The 14752-nt window shown below is 52.8% G+C and overlaps 8 protein-coding genes across 8 annotated transcripts; 4 read left to right on the top strand and 4 right to left on the bottom strand.

The window, feature by feature from the left end:
* Window positions 1-222: 222 nt before the first annotated feature.
* GNI_004450 (casein kinase I) lies at window positions 223-1625 on the top strand (the record flags this gene model as incomplete). The annotated part of the gene is made up of 5 exons (XM_011130255.1): window positions 223-298; window positions 420-530; window positions 592-740; window positions 935-1334; window positions 1426-1625. The coding sequence occupies 5 exons, from the start codon at window positions 223-225 to the stop codon at window positions 1623-1625; spliced, it is 936 nt and encodes a 311-aa protein (XP_011128557.1).
* Window positions 1626-2068: 443 nt separating this feature from the next.
* Window positions 2069-3162, bottom strand: GNI_004440 (nudC amine-terminal domain protein; the record flags this gene model as incomplete). The annotated part of the gene is made up of 2 exons (XM_011130254.1): window positions 2069-2991; window positions 3108-3162. 2 exons carry the CDS (start codon window positions 3160-3162, stop codon window positions 2069-2071), a joined length of 978 nt encoding a protein of 325 aa, XP_011128556.1.
* A 97-nt stretch (window positions 3163-3259) lies between these two features.
* GNI_004430 (hypothetical protein) lies at window positions 3260-3874 on the top strand (the record flags this gene model as incomplete). Its single annotated transcript, XM_011130253.1, has 1 exon — window positions 3260-3874. The coding sequence occupies one exon, from the start codon at window positions 3260-3262 to the stop codon at window positions 3872-3874; it is 615 nt and encodes a 204-aa protein (XP_011128555.1).
* A 124-nt stretch (window positions 3875-3998) lies between these two features.
* On the top strand, window positions 3999-4627 carry GNI_004420 (60S ribosome subunit biogenesis protein NIP7; the record flags this gene model as incomplete). Its single annotated transcript, XM_011130252.1, has 2 exons — window positions 3999-4054; window positions 4102-4627. 2 exons carry the CDS (start codon window positions 3999-4001, stop codon window positions 4625-4627), a joined length of 582 nt encoding a protein of 193 aa, XP_011128554.1.
* Window positions 4628-4813: 186 nt separating this feature from the next.
* On the bottom strand, window positions 4814-5975 carry GNI_004410 (putative alpha/beta hydrolase family protein; the record flags this gene model as incomplete). Its single annotated transcript, XM_011130251.1, has 2 exons — window positions 4814-5742; window positions 5870-5975. The coding sequence occupies 2 exons, from the start codon at window positions 5973-5975 to the stop codon at window positions 4814-4816; spliced, it is 1035 nt and encodes a 344-aa protein (XP_011128553.1).
* Window positions 5976-6106: 131 nt separating this feature from the next.
* On the bottom strand, window positions 6107-9805 carry GNI_004400 (hypothetical protein; the record flags this gene model as incomplete). Its single annotated transcript, XM_011130250.1, has 2 exons — window positions 6107-6625; window positions 7289-9805. 2 exons carry the CDS (start codon window positions 9803-9805, stop codon window positions 6107-6109), a joined length of 3036 nt encoding a protein of 1011 aa, XP_011128552.1.
* Window positions 9806-10438: 633 nt separating this feature from the next.
* GNI_004390 (putative translation initiation factor SUI1) lies at window positions 10439-12598 on the bottom strand (the record flags this gene model as incomplete). Its single annotated transcript, XM_011130249.1, has 1 exon — window positions 10439-12598. One exon carries the CDS (start codon window positions 12596-12598, stop codon window positions 10439-10441), a length of 2160 nt encoding a protein of 719 aa, XP_011128551.1.
* Window positions 12599-13485: 887 nt separating this feature from the next.
* GNI_004380 (hypothetical protein) lies at window positions 13486-14661 on the top strand (the record flags this gene model as incomplete). Its single annotated transcript, XM_011130248.1, has 1 exon — window positions 13486-14661. A coding segment is annotated over one exon (1176 nt), but the record flags the coding sequence as incomplete, so codon positions are not given.
* Window positions 14662-14752: the final 91 nt, after the last annotated feature.

Raw genomic sequence — 14752 nt, 5'->3', positions numbered from 1 at the left:
GGGGGGGGGGGGGGATGGTAGTTACGGGAATTGGAGAAAGTTATGGCTCGTATGCCCGTATGCGCTTTTTTTTCCGCTACTAACGCCATGTCATCGATATCGTGGTAGTGGTAAAGCCTCAAGGTACCGTCCACACAGCCAAGGGCATAGTAGTTGTCGTAGGGGTTGAAACTTTGGCAGAAAACCGGGGCAGGCGCCGGCAACATTTTATATTATTTTTGAATGGAGATCAGAGTTGCTGGCAAATACCGCCTGGGCAAGAAGCTGGGCAGCGGCAGCTTCGGCGAGATATATATGGGTAAGAGCGCACATACTTTCGGCAATACACTATGTTCAGCACACACTTTGCACACACTTTTGTTCGGCGCAATTCAGAAGCAAGGGTCAGGCACAGGTCACGCAGCATGGTAATTCTGTAGGACGCAACATGTTAACTTTCGAAGACGTTGCCATCAAGTTGGAGCCCGTCAAGACCAAACATCCCCAGCTACTCTACGAGTCGAAACTCTATAAGGTGTTGTACGGAGGCAGTAAGAAGAAACCCATACTCCGTCACTAAACCCTAAACGAGAATAATTTGCTTTTTGCTAGTTGGAGTTCCAGTAGTATATTGGTATGGGGTTGAGAAGGATTATAACGTCATGGTGATGGAGTTATTAGGACCTTCTCTTGAAGACTTGTTCCTAATAATGGGGAGGAAATTCACACTGAAAACTGTGCTCATGCTGGCTGATCAAATGGTACGTATGTCTGCCACCTCTAAACCCCCCCCCCCCCCCCATCTGTGTGGTACTTATATCCACATACCCTTACCTGGCTATATTCACCTGAATTCACTTCCTCCTTCCTCTTCAACTAAAGCCGACTCTGTAACTGTGAGGGGTTCCATAACTCTGAGGGGTTCTGTAACTCTTAGGGTTGTATTTCTTTTTAGCTCAATAGAATAGAGTTTGTCCATTCCAAGCACTTTATTCATCGAGACATAAAGCCGGACAATTTTGTAATCGGGAGAGGTAAGAAGTTGTCCGTTGTTTACATTATTGATTTTGGCTTGGCGAAGAAGTATAGAGACTTCAAATCGTATTTACATATCCCTTACCGTGAAGGGAAGAATCTTACCGGAACAGCTAGGTATGCCTCCGTATCTACCCATCTGGGAATAGAGCAGAGTCGTAGAGATGATATGGAAGCCCTTGGCTACGTTCTCATGTACTTCAATCGAGGCAGCCTACCGTGGCAGGGACTCAAAGCTGGCAACAAAAAAGACAAATACGATAAAATCATGGAGAAGAAAATGAGCACAAGTACTGAAACATTATGCAAGAATTTCCCATGTAAGAAACACGACCACACACGTGTGCGCTAAAACATTTCGAGAGTGCTATAACACTTGGGAATGCAAAAACACTCGGAAATTCATTTTAGTCGAATTCGTGACGTACCTCAATTACTGCCGTTCGCTGCGGTTTGAAGATAGGCCCGACTACGCTTATCTTCGGCGCATCTTTAAGGATTTGTTTTTCCGCGAAGGGTTTGCGTACGACTTCATATTTGATTGGAGTTTCTGTACTTCCACTGCCCCAATGACCGAAGCTGCAGCTGAGCGTCCAGACAACGCTGCCTAGGACACCAACACTTTTGACAACAAACTGCGACGTAAGTAGTCAAGCAGGAATCCTAGGATCTGCGAGTGCCCACGTCCTTGAGTCTCACGCCGTTGAGCCCCACGTTGTTGAGCCCCACGTTGTTGAGTTCCACGTCGTTGAGCCAGTGAAGATGCTCACGTGAATCTACGTAGGACGCACCTGGCTTTAGCTCTGCTGACAAGTTTTGTTTATTGCCTCAAGTATATCGTGTTGGTGTCTGGCTGGTAACGAACCTATTGAAACCGAATCTGCTGCGAACGAAGGACCTGTCCATCCTTCAGGAGGACCATTATCTGAGAAGGGCCAGTCCCACCAGCCGGGTTCCTCTACAAGAACGTAGGTATTAGCTGTTAGCCTTCCGGCGTTCGGTCCCGGGTCTCGGTTCCGGACCCAGCGTTCGGTCCCAGTGTCTAGCCCGGTGTCTAGCCAGCAGCCCCTGAACGAATGGACCTATCTAATGCCACCCCGACTGCCCTGCAGCCCCGATCTCTGCATTTAGTTCCCCGGCAGGTGGACGAAACACCCTTCTTACTTTTATCCACGTAAATTACGAGCGACTGTTGCGGTTCATAGTCTCCATTCCTGGCACATTCAAGGACCCAGGTGGTGCCGCTGGGTTTAACGGGATGGAGCCAAGTGTCCTTAATGTGGAAATTCAGCCTCTCAACGACACACCATAGGTAGTCCGCCCCGACTCTAAACACCACGTCGGGCGACGACACTACGTCCTGCATAGGGTACTCCAGATGGAGCTCACTGACCGTCTGCGACCAAGCGAACCTGTCACCGAACCCACCATTCCTGGTTCCTATTGAACTCGCGGACAGCCGCTGGGACAAATCAAAACCTGATCCATCCACAGAAGCCTTGACGACCGTCACCGGTGCCAACACCTTTTGCCCCGACATCTTTTGCTCCGACATCTTTTGCTCCGACATCTTTTGCTCCGACATCTTTTGCTCCGACATCTTTTGCTCCGATGTTTCTTGCCGACTGGATTTTTCCTCCTCCTTGACTGCGTGCTTCCGCTTGTCGTGCTCGTATTTCAAGTGCAAGTGCGCATGCTTGTCGAACGTGGAAACCACCATATCAAAGGCTTCACCCTGCTTTAGCCCGTAAGGCGCTGCCCCATCGACATCCACGTGATAAAAGTCTGTCCGCCTTCTAAGGAACGAGAAGCAAGAGTCCAGTAACTGACTCACATCATTATCTACAGATAGGACATCAATCAAATGTTCTATTCCCCCAAATGTTTCATGGATGTGAAATCCCAGCGATGTGAGGAAAAATCGCGTGTCGTCCTTGCATGAATTTTGACGGCCAACAATCCTGACGGCGGTCCATCCTGACGGGTTGGCACAGCAATTTCTGTATGGTATGATCCATTCGCTATGATATCGCCGGCCGTTCAGCAAATGGATGATCACACACGTGTGCGGTCACACACGTGTGCGATCTTACTGTTGACTTCACAAAGTATCCTCCACAGTTCATCTTCCTTATCTGTAGCCGTCATTCCTAAAAAAATAATGAGCCTGCAGATAACCGAGGAGGGAGGCGTCATTCTGGTGTCTGGCAAGACATCGCTTGTGGCAAAGGCTGAATGTGAAGTAATGAAGGGAGAAGGCAAGCTGTTAACGGTGAATTGGATTCCTTGTAACGGGAAACAGATTCTGGAGCATATCGACACGAGTTCGGGTTCATGGAAGCATGCTTATCAGTTGGCATCGATAATAGAATGGGAGAATATCCTAACTAGTTGCATAGACCGCACGAGTTTGCGGATTGATGACACGTACCAATGGAAGTTAACTGTTAGCGTGACATGTTTGAGCGACGACGGTAATATTCGGGATTTAGGGTTGGAAGGCAGCATACATGCATTAAGGAATCTTCAGATGCCCAAATTGGAATGGGACAAGGAGCGTCGCTGGTGGAGAGAGAATAAGACAACAACCAATTTACAATTGTTATACTGGCCATTTTCCGTCACTCTTATGAGATCTGAACAAGGGGTATGGATTGACAGATTGACAGCTGAAATTGAAGGGCAATGTGATGCTATGGTGGTGGTCACGATTCTTAGCGATATTTATACAAAGACCCCATACAAGTCTTGTATAGATCACTTAGGTGTTATTTCATATTTTGACTTGAAGAAAGTTTTTGACCAAGCCTGCACAATCTGTCTGGCAAAAGTAACTCAAACGGTAGTAGCGGGAAGCTGACTCAAACGGAAGTAAGGGGAAGTTGACTCAAAACGGTAGTAGCGGGAAGCTGACTCATTCCATGATAGTTTCGGGCCGGGGGGGGAGGAGCGGGGGGATGATTTTTTTTTAGGTGGGAAAATAGATGCGGACATTGGCCAAGGATGAATTGAAGGTGGTAGAGGCCAAGCTAAAGGCATAGTAAGCATACTGGTCTTCATGTGTTGGTATTATCGTCGGTTTTGTAGTATGGGAGATAATGTAGAGGCATTCCTTCAGAACCGTTTGCTCTTACATCGATGTCGAGTATTTGTGGTTCCTGAGCTGGTGTACCGATATTCGAGTATGATTCCAAGGAGTAAGATGTTAACTATGGGTACTTGTTTGGGCAAGTTTACTAAGACCAAAAAGTTCCGCTTACAAATTACCGGTCTTAATTATTTGGCGTATTACACGAACAATAAAGTCTGGGTCAAGCAGAATGCGGAAATGTCCTTTCTATATGGTAATCATCTAATTAAACGACACATCCAAAAGGTTCAATTAACTCCGAATGCCGGTGAGGGAGATAATCATGTAGGCTGCGTCATTTACAGCACCATCAATGACGTACCTCTCGGCTTCGGAATCATTAACAAAAATTATAATCAGGTCAAAAACACTGACGCCATTGTTGCCTACAATCAGGGCGACAATGGGCTCTACGTCAGACAAGAGAAAGAAATTTTCGGCCTCTCCACACCGAATGATCTTAGAGAACATGATAACGAATGAAACCTTTTTTTTCCTTGACCCGGCTGGTGACAAACCTGGATGGTGACAAACTTGGATAACTACACTCTGCAATTCCACACAACTAGTAGATCATCTTGGTGCAGTGAAGTATATGTAGTGAAGTATATGTAGTGAAGTATATGTAGTGAAGCACACGTGTGTGCAGCGTTAATTGTATGGCCAAAATCACAACTCTTTGGAGTTGTATTCGTTGGTGAACAGTCCAATAATTCTAGAGAAGAAATTACCTTGGTCTTCCGGCGCTTTCTTGGTGATTTCGGTGGGTGATTTCTTCTTGGTTCCGAGAACGATATTCATGTCTTCTCCTTCATTGCCTTCAACAGCTCGAATAAAGTCGTCGATTGACTCATAGTATTTGGTGGGGTATAGAAGCCAGCACTCATTGTGAGATCCTCCAGCAATGGAGACGAAGTGTCTGAATTTTGATTGTCTTGCAGTTTTGTATAAGTCTAGCATTTGACTAGGAGGTACAATTGTATCCTCATCACCAGATAGGAATAAAATGGGTTGTTTTACTTGCATGATGGCTTGTCCAGACATAAACTTATGTTGTAGGAGTAAATTGAGAAGATTTCCGAAAGCAACCAATGGCCTGAATAGAAGGACAGCCATAGAACGCATATCCCAGAATGTGTTCTCAATTATAAGCCCTCGAATGTGCTCAGGATTTCGTCGGGCCGTCTCAATAGCTACAGCTCCACCCAAAGAACGTCCAAACACATACAGACGGTTAGAGTCAATGTCATCTCTAGTCCTGAGGTATTCTACTACCCTTCCCGCATCATGAAAGAAACCTAGCTCCGAAGGTATACCAGTACTTAGTCCATAACCTCTATAGGAACATGCTAGAACATTTAATTTACTACGCTTGTATAGCTGCTCCAAATTTGGTAGTCTATGACCCAGGTTACCAGCATTACCATGGTAGAAGATCAAGGTAGGTACATTTCGAGAATCCTTCTGCTTCATTAACCACATATGGACCGTTACATTAGCCTCTGTATCCAACTGAATATCCTCGTATGGTATACCTTTCTCACCAGGATGTCTCCACCCATTAGGATTAGAATACGGGCTTCTATCTCCCGAGTCGACTACATAAACATCATATCCCAACACCCCCTGCCCATGTCTTCGCTCCGACCTTTAGTGTGTTTGTGTGCACACACAAAAGGTGTGTGTGCACACCTTTTGTACTGTACAAGCAACTTGGCTTCTTACGTTGTGGAACAAAGATGAGCTTGGACTGGAAAAAACATAGGGCAATCAGTATGGCTATTCCGATCACAACAACCGGCACCACAATCGACCGAAAGAACAATCCCATCGACCTCCAAATTTAAATTCGATCTGGTCCTAACCATCCGGTGGAATTTCTTAAGGGAACCAGAGGGTGAAGGTATTTCGGGGGTAAACATATTGTTATGGGCTAAATAAAAGGGTTTAGATGCTAACGGATCAGTTGATGGTCTTGAATAGGAAGTCCCTCAGCATTTGCAGGTTGTCAGGATCCAAACAGTCGGCGAAGACGTCAGCAGCCTTGTATACAACGTCCAGGTGGTTTGCGGGCTTGCTGCAAACGGAGCCGCAAATGGCGGCCTTAGTCTCTTGGACAAAGTGGCTACGGTAGAGTTGGTCAACGGCCCAGTCCAGTACCTTGTCCGCTTCAGGTGCATTCCGTCGGATTTCAAGCATTTTGTCAAAATCCGCGTCCTCTACCGGGATAAGGCCAGAGCTGGGTACCCGGGCCACCTGCGACAATGGGACCTCCGTCTCGATGATGACCGAGTCGGGCACCAATCGAGAGCACTTCTCCACAGCTTTCGGAGCCAGAATCACTTCACGCTTGTCTCGGCGAATCTCGTCCAGGAAAGGACCCACCGAGTTCTCCACCAAGGGCGTTTCCATCACCGCCGAATCAATCGGTCTCACCAAGACTTCCTGCTCCGAGATCCCAGGCTGGCGTACGGTCTCATGCTGCGAATTACCAGAATCCACATGCGAAGTACGTCTTGGCAACTCAGGTCCCGAAGGAAGATGCGGGCTGCTCGGCAGCTCAGGAAGGTGACCACTCGGGAAGTATCCCGTCGGAGCATGCGGACTAGAGGGACCGTGAGGACCAGAGGGAAGGTGGGGGACACTGGGGCCATGAGGACCTGTGGGAAGGTGGGGTCCAGAAGGGCCGCGGGGGCCAGCAGGCAGATGCGGGCCGCTAGGACCGTGAGGACCAGAGGGAAGGTGGGGTCCAGAAGGGCCGTGAGGACCAGAGGGAAGGTGGGGTCCAGAAGGGCCGTGAGGACCAGAGGGAAGGTGGGGGCCGTTAGGGCCGTGAGAGGGAAGATGGGGGGCGCTGGGTCCCGAGGGGCCGTGAGGACCCGTGGGGAGGTGGGGGCCGCTAGGACCGTGAGGGCCAGAGGGAAGATGGGGTCGAGAAGGGCCGTGGGGACCAGTAGGCAGATGCGCGCCGTTAGGACCGGTTGGCAGGTGCGGACCAGAAGGACCGTGAGGACCAGTAGGCAGATGCGGGCCGTTAGGACCGGTGGGCAGGTGAGGACCAGAAGGGCCGTGAGGACCAGAGGGAAGGTGGGGACCGTTGGGCCCCGAGGGCCCGTGCGGGCCCGCGGGAAGGTGGGGTCCGACGGGGCCGTGAGGGTTAGTGGGGAGATGTGTGCCAGTGATGGGAAGGCGAGCGTTGGGGTAGACGTAGGTGGCAGCCTCGCTGTATTCCGCGGGAAGGTAGCCGTAGTCGCTGTAGTCGGCGTCGGAGAGGAAGTGGCTGAAGGGGTCACGTTCGGGAGACATATCCGAGGCGTCGAGGGCGCCGCCGGGGTACATGTCCACGTCGGGGTAAAGATGGGCAATCGGGTAGAGGTCCCCATTCGGGTCGGGATAGAGTTCCGCTTTGGGGTAGAGTTCCACCTTCGGGTAGTAGCGGGTCGCTGGAGCGGCCGCGGGAGGTGCTTCGACCCAGGCGGCGGCGGCGGCGGCTGCGTCAGCTCTTGAACGCTGAATGGCGAGTTGTGTGTCCCAAATGGCCTGTTCGCGGAGGTCTTTGAGGCGTTCAACAGTTTCGAGTAAAACTTCCTCTTCGGCACGGGCCTCCTGTGCGGCCGCCTGGCGGTCGGCAATGGCTGCTTCGGCGCGCGCTTCAGCATGGGCGCGTTCCCAGGCGGCGTGTTGTGCTGCCGCAACTTCATACGCTGCCAATTGCGCCGCCTTCTCAGCCTGGATTTCGAAGAACGCTTTCTCCGCACGAACACGGTCCAGCGCCGCCTCCTCCGCAGCCCTTTCTAACGCCGCGCGACGCGCATTCAATTGCTCCACTTCCGCCGTCGCCGCCTCGCGATCCTTCAACTCCAAAATGCTCTCGATGTCGCTCTCGATCTGCGCACGGTAAGCCATCGCCGATCGAGCCCGCTCCGTCGCCAATCGCTCAGTCTCCAATGCGATCGCCACCGACTCTGCAGCCGCACGCTCAGCCATCCTCAACGTGTCCACTACCTCCAAGCTCGGCATCACTGGCCGTATCTCCGGCTGCACCAAGCGGCCGTCTGTGATAGCTACCTGCGACGGAACCACCACCGGACTCTGAGTAACCATAGGACTCTGAGTAACCACAGGGCCCTGAGTAACCACAGGGCCCTGAGTAACCACATGGTTCTGGGTGACGACGGGAGCCTCCGTGACCACGGGGCTCTGCGTAACCACAGGACTCTGCGCGACCACGGGGCTTTGACTCACAATGTTAGGGCCCACGCTCACCGGACCAGTGGTCACAGGACCGGTACCGGAGTAGGGATTCTCCAATATCTTTTCCACCGTCGAGTCAACCACCCTTCGGGTAACCTTGGTGGGGCCGCGGACTACAGTCGTATCGACGGCTACGATTCCGGCCAGGTCCTGAGCAGCAGTGTCCTCAACGGCCTCGTCCTGGAGACGGGGGACCTCGATGACTCTGGTAGCTCCGCCGTCGTGGATCCGTCTGTCTAGGACGCGTGGCGGGAGCTCGACGGTCTTCACGATCTCAGTACCGCCATCGGGCAGGCGGTCCACGCTGATGGAAGTCACCGCACCCGGCCGATCCTCCGGGACATCAAGAGACATGTCGGCGACGGCTACGGGAGTCTCTTCTACGTAGCTGGGATAGAAGATGCCGGGAGGCAGGTAATGTCCGCCAGGCATGCGGATACCGTTGGGCATTGGTACGCTGCGGTAATCCTCCAGGCTCTGCTCTTGCAGCTTGCTCTCCTTGCCCTTCCCTTTGTGGAAGGCTACGTCCTTGACGGCATTCATCACATCCAGCGCAGACTCCTTCATATCGTGCCAGTCCACCCACTTCTTGTGCTTCTTCGGGTCGCTCTGGATAACTTCGTCCAGGTTCTCAACTACTGCCTTATGCTGCTCGACCGCCTTGTGCTCGACCGCCCTGTGCTCGACCGCCTTGTGCTCACCACCTTGCTGGTCGCCACCTTCGTGCTCACCCACCTTGTGGTGATCGGTACCCTTGTGGTGATCGGTACCCTTGTGGTGATCGGTACCCTTGTGGTCACCGCCTTTGTGGCCGTGGTCCAAGATGGTTTCGATGATCTCGGCGACCGGCTCAATAAGGTGGTGTTCGGGTTTTAGATCGTGGTGGGGATGGTCGTGGTGGGGATGGTCGTGGTGGGGGTGGTCGTGGTGGGGGTGGTCGTGGTGGGGAGGAGTGGGAGTCGGCTGAGGGGTTCCGTGGTGACAGCCACCATCGGTACAGCCGCTGTCACATTCGGCGGCGACGCAGTCGTCGGTTTGGCGGACCTCATGACGGTGGACGTGTTCGTGGTCATGGTAGTGATGGTATTCAGGCGCGGGAGTGTAAGGCATGGTCGGTCGGTCGACGAGCCAGTCGTCGGCGGGACGAGGTCCGCGCAGGCGCGGCACAGGAGGCGGCGCGACCATGACTGGCGCTGGCGCCGGCATGACGACCTGCGGCTTCACCTTCGGCTTGGGCCCACCAAACTTCTTTGGCGGTGCCAAGACCACTTCCTCCACGGCCACCGGCTCCACGAAGGGCCGAGTTTCGACGAACAGCGGGGCCCCGTTTTTGGCGGGGTACGGAGGCAACTCGCACAACTCTCCCGGCTCGCAGGTTAGGTAGTTGCGACGCTTCTTTGCGCCCATGCCTTCAACCTCAACCACGTCTAACTCCACCTTTGGTCCACCACCCAACACGAGCGGGACCTCGGCTTCTGTGTCCAGCACAAGGGGGCCGTCTACAGCAAGCGGGGCTTCAGTATCCAGCACCAGCGGCGCTGTTCCTTCGAACTCCGCCGCAGCAATAATGCAAAGACAAAACAGGCTCTAAGATTCACATTAATAACTGAAATGGACGCTTAGTTACCTTCCGCATGGCGCCAATGACCTAGTTTTCCCCGGTGCGTGTAGGCTTGAACTTTTTTCGTTTGCGTACCGCTATCGAACGTGCGCGATCGATTTTCCGTCTAATCTCAAACTCGACCAATACCCTCCACAACAACATCTTGAGACCTAAGAAGACCATCAATACAGCGACCCCTCCCACACAGCGTCCGCTCCCACTTTAGCGCCTGTTCCCAGATCCGCTCCCGTTGAGTATACCCCGTATATTAATTCTCGACTAGAAAAATGAAATGTATGGTCAATTCGTAGGGGTTGCTTAATCAAATAGTATTTGTAGTCAGGTAGTATTTGATTCTGCCCCTCACGGCCTGGGGGGTTAGGTCTAGGCTAATCGGCTGCTTGGGCTAATCGTCTGCTTGGACTAGGTATGGGTGATTAGAGTATTTCGATCATTGTTGAAGGTATACCGTAATTAGTCTCGATGAATTTTTGACATTCCGGCGCAACCGAGCCTTGGATTAGGACTCCTTGCGGTTTATTTTTGCCCTTGACATCTTCGACTTCGCAAACGGTAGCTGCAGCCGCGCACTGTTTCTGGAGCTTCTCCGCTAGCGACTTCGGTTCTATATTGGGGAAGTAGTGTATTCCAGCGATCTGCGTTCTAATGAATCGCTTGGTCTTTTTGACGGAGATGGAGATTTTGGCGTCACCCTCAATAACAATGAGATCTTTGGAAGGATTTTTGAGCGCATTCTCCACGGTCGTACCCATGGGTGCCAGGATAGAAATGGTCTTGAAGCCTTGTTGAATAAATTTGTCGGTCAGATCCTTACGCGTGACCGAATCGGTATTTTTTTCTCCGCTACGGAGTGCCAGACGATCTTTCTTATTCAAACATAAAGTGGACAAAGCAGGATCCCGTAGCACGACGGCGGTCCAGTCGTTGGTTCGAGTGGTGGGGGTGGGATCTGCGTCCTGTCCGACGCTGGGGAATTCTTGTGCACTCGTGTTCGATAATTCAATGGCTTTCGCTAATGCGGCGCTAATTTCCGACGTAGTCAAGTACGTCTTATCCTTATCGTCCAGAGCACCTGTCTTGCCCAAAATGTCCTTTACTGTCGTCAGCGGCTGATAGACATTGAGAGCTCTAAGAGGTTTCTGCGACAATTTTTTCGCATCCTCTACCTTTTGCGTCGTCTGCTTTGGCTTACCCACCTCTGCGACAACCGTCAATGGCAGTACAAAGTACTGTTTGAAGAGCGGATGGTTGAAGTTGATCTTAATTACCACCATTTCGCCCCGGATCTCCTTGACTTGCCAGATTTTCATCTGCTTGAAATGGTGTGCATACTTCTTAGCCGTCTTCCACGACGTTTGCTTCAAGTCGATTGCCGTCATTTGCGATACGGTCCACCCGTCTCGCACGACGGAGCCAGTCGCTTCCGCTTCCTCCGCTTCCGCTTCCGTTTTCTCCGCTTCCGCTTTCTCCGCTTCCGCTTCCTCCTCCGCTTCCGCTTTCTCCGCTTCCGCTTCCTCCTCCGCTTCCGCTTCCGCATCGCTGTCCTGGTTATCCGTTGCCACTTCCGACTGGGCGTCTGGTTTTTTACCTTCGACGGAGCCTATGTGTACACCCCGAGCTTCCAGCCAGCTGTGGACAGTGATCTCGGCGTCCTGGACGGCTTTCGGTATGTGGGCGAGTACCACGCCCCAAATCGAGCTGGCGCTGACTGGGCATTGCTCGTTTGAGTATCGTTTTTTGAGTACATCGAGAGTGACGAGCTCTATGACGGCCTCCACGGCATTTGGTGGGAACCGTAGCTTCTTGTTGGCCTCCAGAGCTTTCTGGCGAGTGTCTTCGCCGGTTTCTTCTTCATCCGCGGCAAGCGCACCTTTTTCCCCCTTGATCTCTCCCTCAGCCTTTCCGTCCTCGTCTTCCACACCCGACCTTGGATGCAGAGACTCCACAGTCGTGTGCGTGAAGCCCGGTGGTAGTTCGGCTACATGCTCCTGCCCCATTTTGTACAACAAATCGCCAATGACGTGTGTGATCATGAGGGCTTTACCCCTCGTGGCGGTTGCGAATTCGTCGGCTGAGATACAGCACTCACCAACCGCGTATGGATACGGATTGCCCACTGTCTTCAATGCCCAGTGCTTGCCCTCTTGCAACTGCTCACGTACGCATCCATCCTGAGATGCCGCATCAATCAATGCTGCCCGATTCACACACCCTGGTATCATGAAATCCGCACCACGTACCATATACACTACCGCCTCCTCCAATGTATACATTACCGGCAACAGGTCTGGTAGTCGCCACAAGGTGAAGATTGTCGGCACCAACGCAGCATTTTTCTTCTTCGCAGAATATGTCATGAACAACGGCAATGACTCTGCTACGTAGACGTCACATGAAACTCCCTTCAAAGAAAAAACCGACAATGTAGACGACGCCGGACACACTGATTCAAAGTCCTCCTTCGTACACTTCGGGAACTGCGCTAGAAACTGCGACCGCAAACCCTTCCGGTCCTTCTCACCTAGAACAGTTGAACGACCCACCAAACTTGTCACGCTCGCCTTGGGCCGGAACATTTTCCCCCTACAAAATTCAATCTTCCCCGACTCCTCACACTGATTACGAGACCGAGCGCCAGGGACATGAGTAGGTACTAATCCGGACCTCTACGAGTGCCGACGCAGTCATGGGCACGATGAGGCCATGGGCACGATGAGGCCATGGGCACGATGAGGCCATGGGCACGATGAGGTCAGTCGAACAATATAGCACACTGAACGGATGCGGCCGCCGCAACGACGAGGTGAGTGGAATGATGATGAGCGGTGTGTTGCGGTAGACCCTAGACGTGTTCCAGTTGCTGCTTACCAGACTACGTCTGTTACCTAAGAATTTTATGACACTGGTGGACTATACTGAGAAGCCGCTCCAGGTGTTACCCGATAGAATTACATGCCCCAGATGCTGATGGGCTTTTGCCTACATGGATATGTGTACTAAGAGCGCTACGTCCCCTTATCTAGAGTGGAAGGCAGTGTGCCGACAATAGGTGTTAACCGACAGTAGAGATTTGCCGGCAATGGACTGTTTTTACCGATCATGGAGGTTACCGACAATAGGCATTTTTTGCCGACAATAGGCGGTTTGCCGACAACAGAATCTGCCGACAATAGAATGCATGTACCGACAATAGAATTTGTCGGGTTCAAGATCTCTGTGTTTGCTGTATCGAGGCGTGCTCTCTCTTGGTGTGGCGTGTGCGTCGACGGTGTTGTTGGCCCCCTAAAGTTGTTGCTCTTCTACATTGCATGGCTTGGTGAGCTTTGGTCCGATCTAGATCACGCTCCAAAAATCGATTCTAAAAAATGTGCCATCCGATGCGTCAAAAAATGTGTAGAAATCGATACCCGGCCAAGTGAGAAAATGTGTTATACGTGCAAATTTGGTTGCGAATCGAGAGAAGATGACTTTGCAAAAAGCTGCTTACTTCTTCAGACGTGGTGCGGAAGAGTTGTTGAAGAGTGCCGAGCAGTTGAGTGGTGATGCTAAGGATGCCGTAGTGTTCGCAGCGCATGCTGCTGGCGGTGCAGTGGTGGCGACGGCCGGTGCGGCTGGTGGCCAGCTTATGCACGCTGCAGCGAGTGCGGAACACCTTGCCGAGGATGCGGCTGCCGCCGTAGGCCATCAGGCAGCGGTGGTGGCGCATGACGCTAAGGATGCAGTGGTCAGTGGAGCCAAGGCGGCCCTTGGCAATGCGGCCCACCTTGGTGCTCAAGCTGCAGGCAGCGTAATCGGTGCCGCCGAGGCCACGGCGACTGAGGCCAAGGACGCGTTGGCAGCGTCTGCAAAACAGACCGCTGGCGCCGTCGGAGGTCTAACTCGTGCGGCTTCGGAGACCGCCGCCGGACTCGCAGTAGATGCAAAAAATTCGCTCCAGGCCAATGCCAAGGCCGCCCTCGCCGCGGGTATGGACATCAGTGCACATGCCGCAGAGAGCGTCATGGACTATGGTTCTCTCTGGGCGTATGAAGCAAAAAAATCACTCGCTGCCAGTGCAAAGGCCGCTGCCGATAAAGGCGCCCATCTCGCCGGCCAAGTCGCTGGACAGGTTGCGGGCACCGCTGTTGGACTCAAAGACGTCGCGGCAGACTATGGCACACACCTCGCACACGATGCTAAAGATGTCGTCGCCCATGGTGCCAAGGCCACACTCGACGCCGCCGCACACCTCGCACATGATGCTAAGGATGTCGTCGCTGCCAACGCTAAGGCTGCCGTCGATGTCGGCGCTCGCGCCGCCCAACGCGGTCTGAACGCCGGTCAACAGGCACTTGACACTGCCGCCCATAAAACGATCGATGCCAAGAACACAGTCGCAGCTAATGCCAAATCCGCAGTCGACAATGCCACCTGGGCCAGTCTCATTGCCGCCGACCACGCGGCCGACCTCGCCATCCAAGCCAAGGACCTCCTCACAGCCCAGGCCCACTACGCCGCACTCGCGGCCAAGGACACCATCGCAGTCGGCGCCAAGCACGCTGTGGACACTGCCACCCACGTTGGACATGCTGCTATGGACACCGCTGCAGGTGCTGCGCAGACTGCCAAGGACACCATCGCTGTGGGCGCCAAGCACGCCGTCGACACCGCTACCAACGTTGCCACCAACGTTGGACATGCTGCCATGGACACCGCTGCAGGCGCTGCCCAGGCTGCCAAGGACACCATCG

The sequence above is a fragment of the Gregarina niphandrodes genome (assembly GCF_000223845.1).
Source record: "Gregarina niphandrodes unplaced genomic scaffold scaffold00001, whole genome shotgun sequence".
NCBI classification, from domain to species: domain Eukaryota; phylum Apicomplexa; class Conoidasida; order Eugregarinorida; family Gregarinidae; genus Gregarina; species Gregarina niphandrodes.
This window is presented reverse-complemented; position numbering and strand designations above follow the sequence as displayed.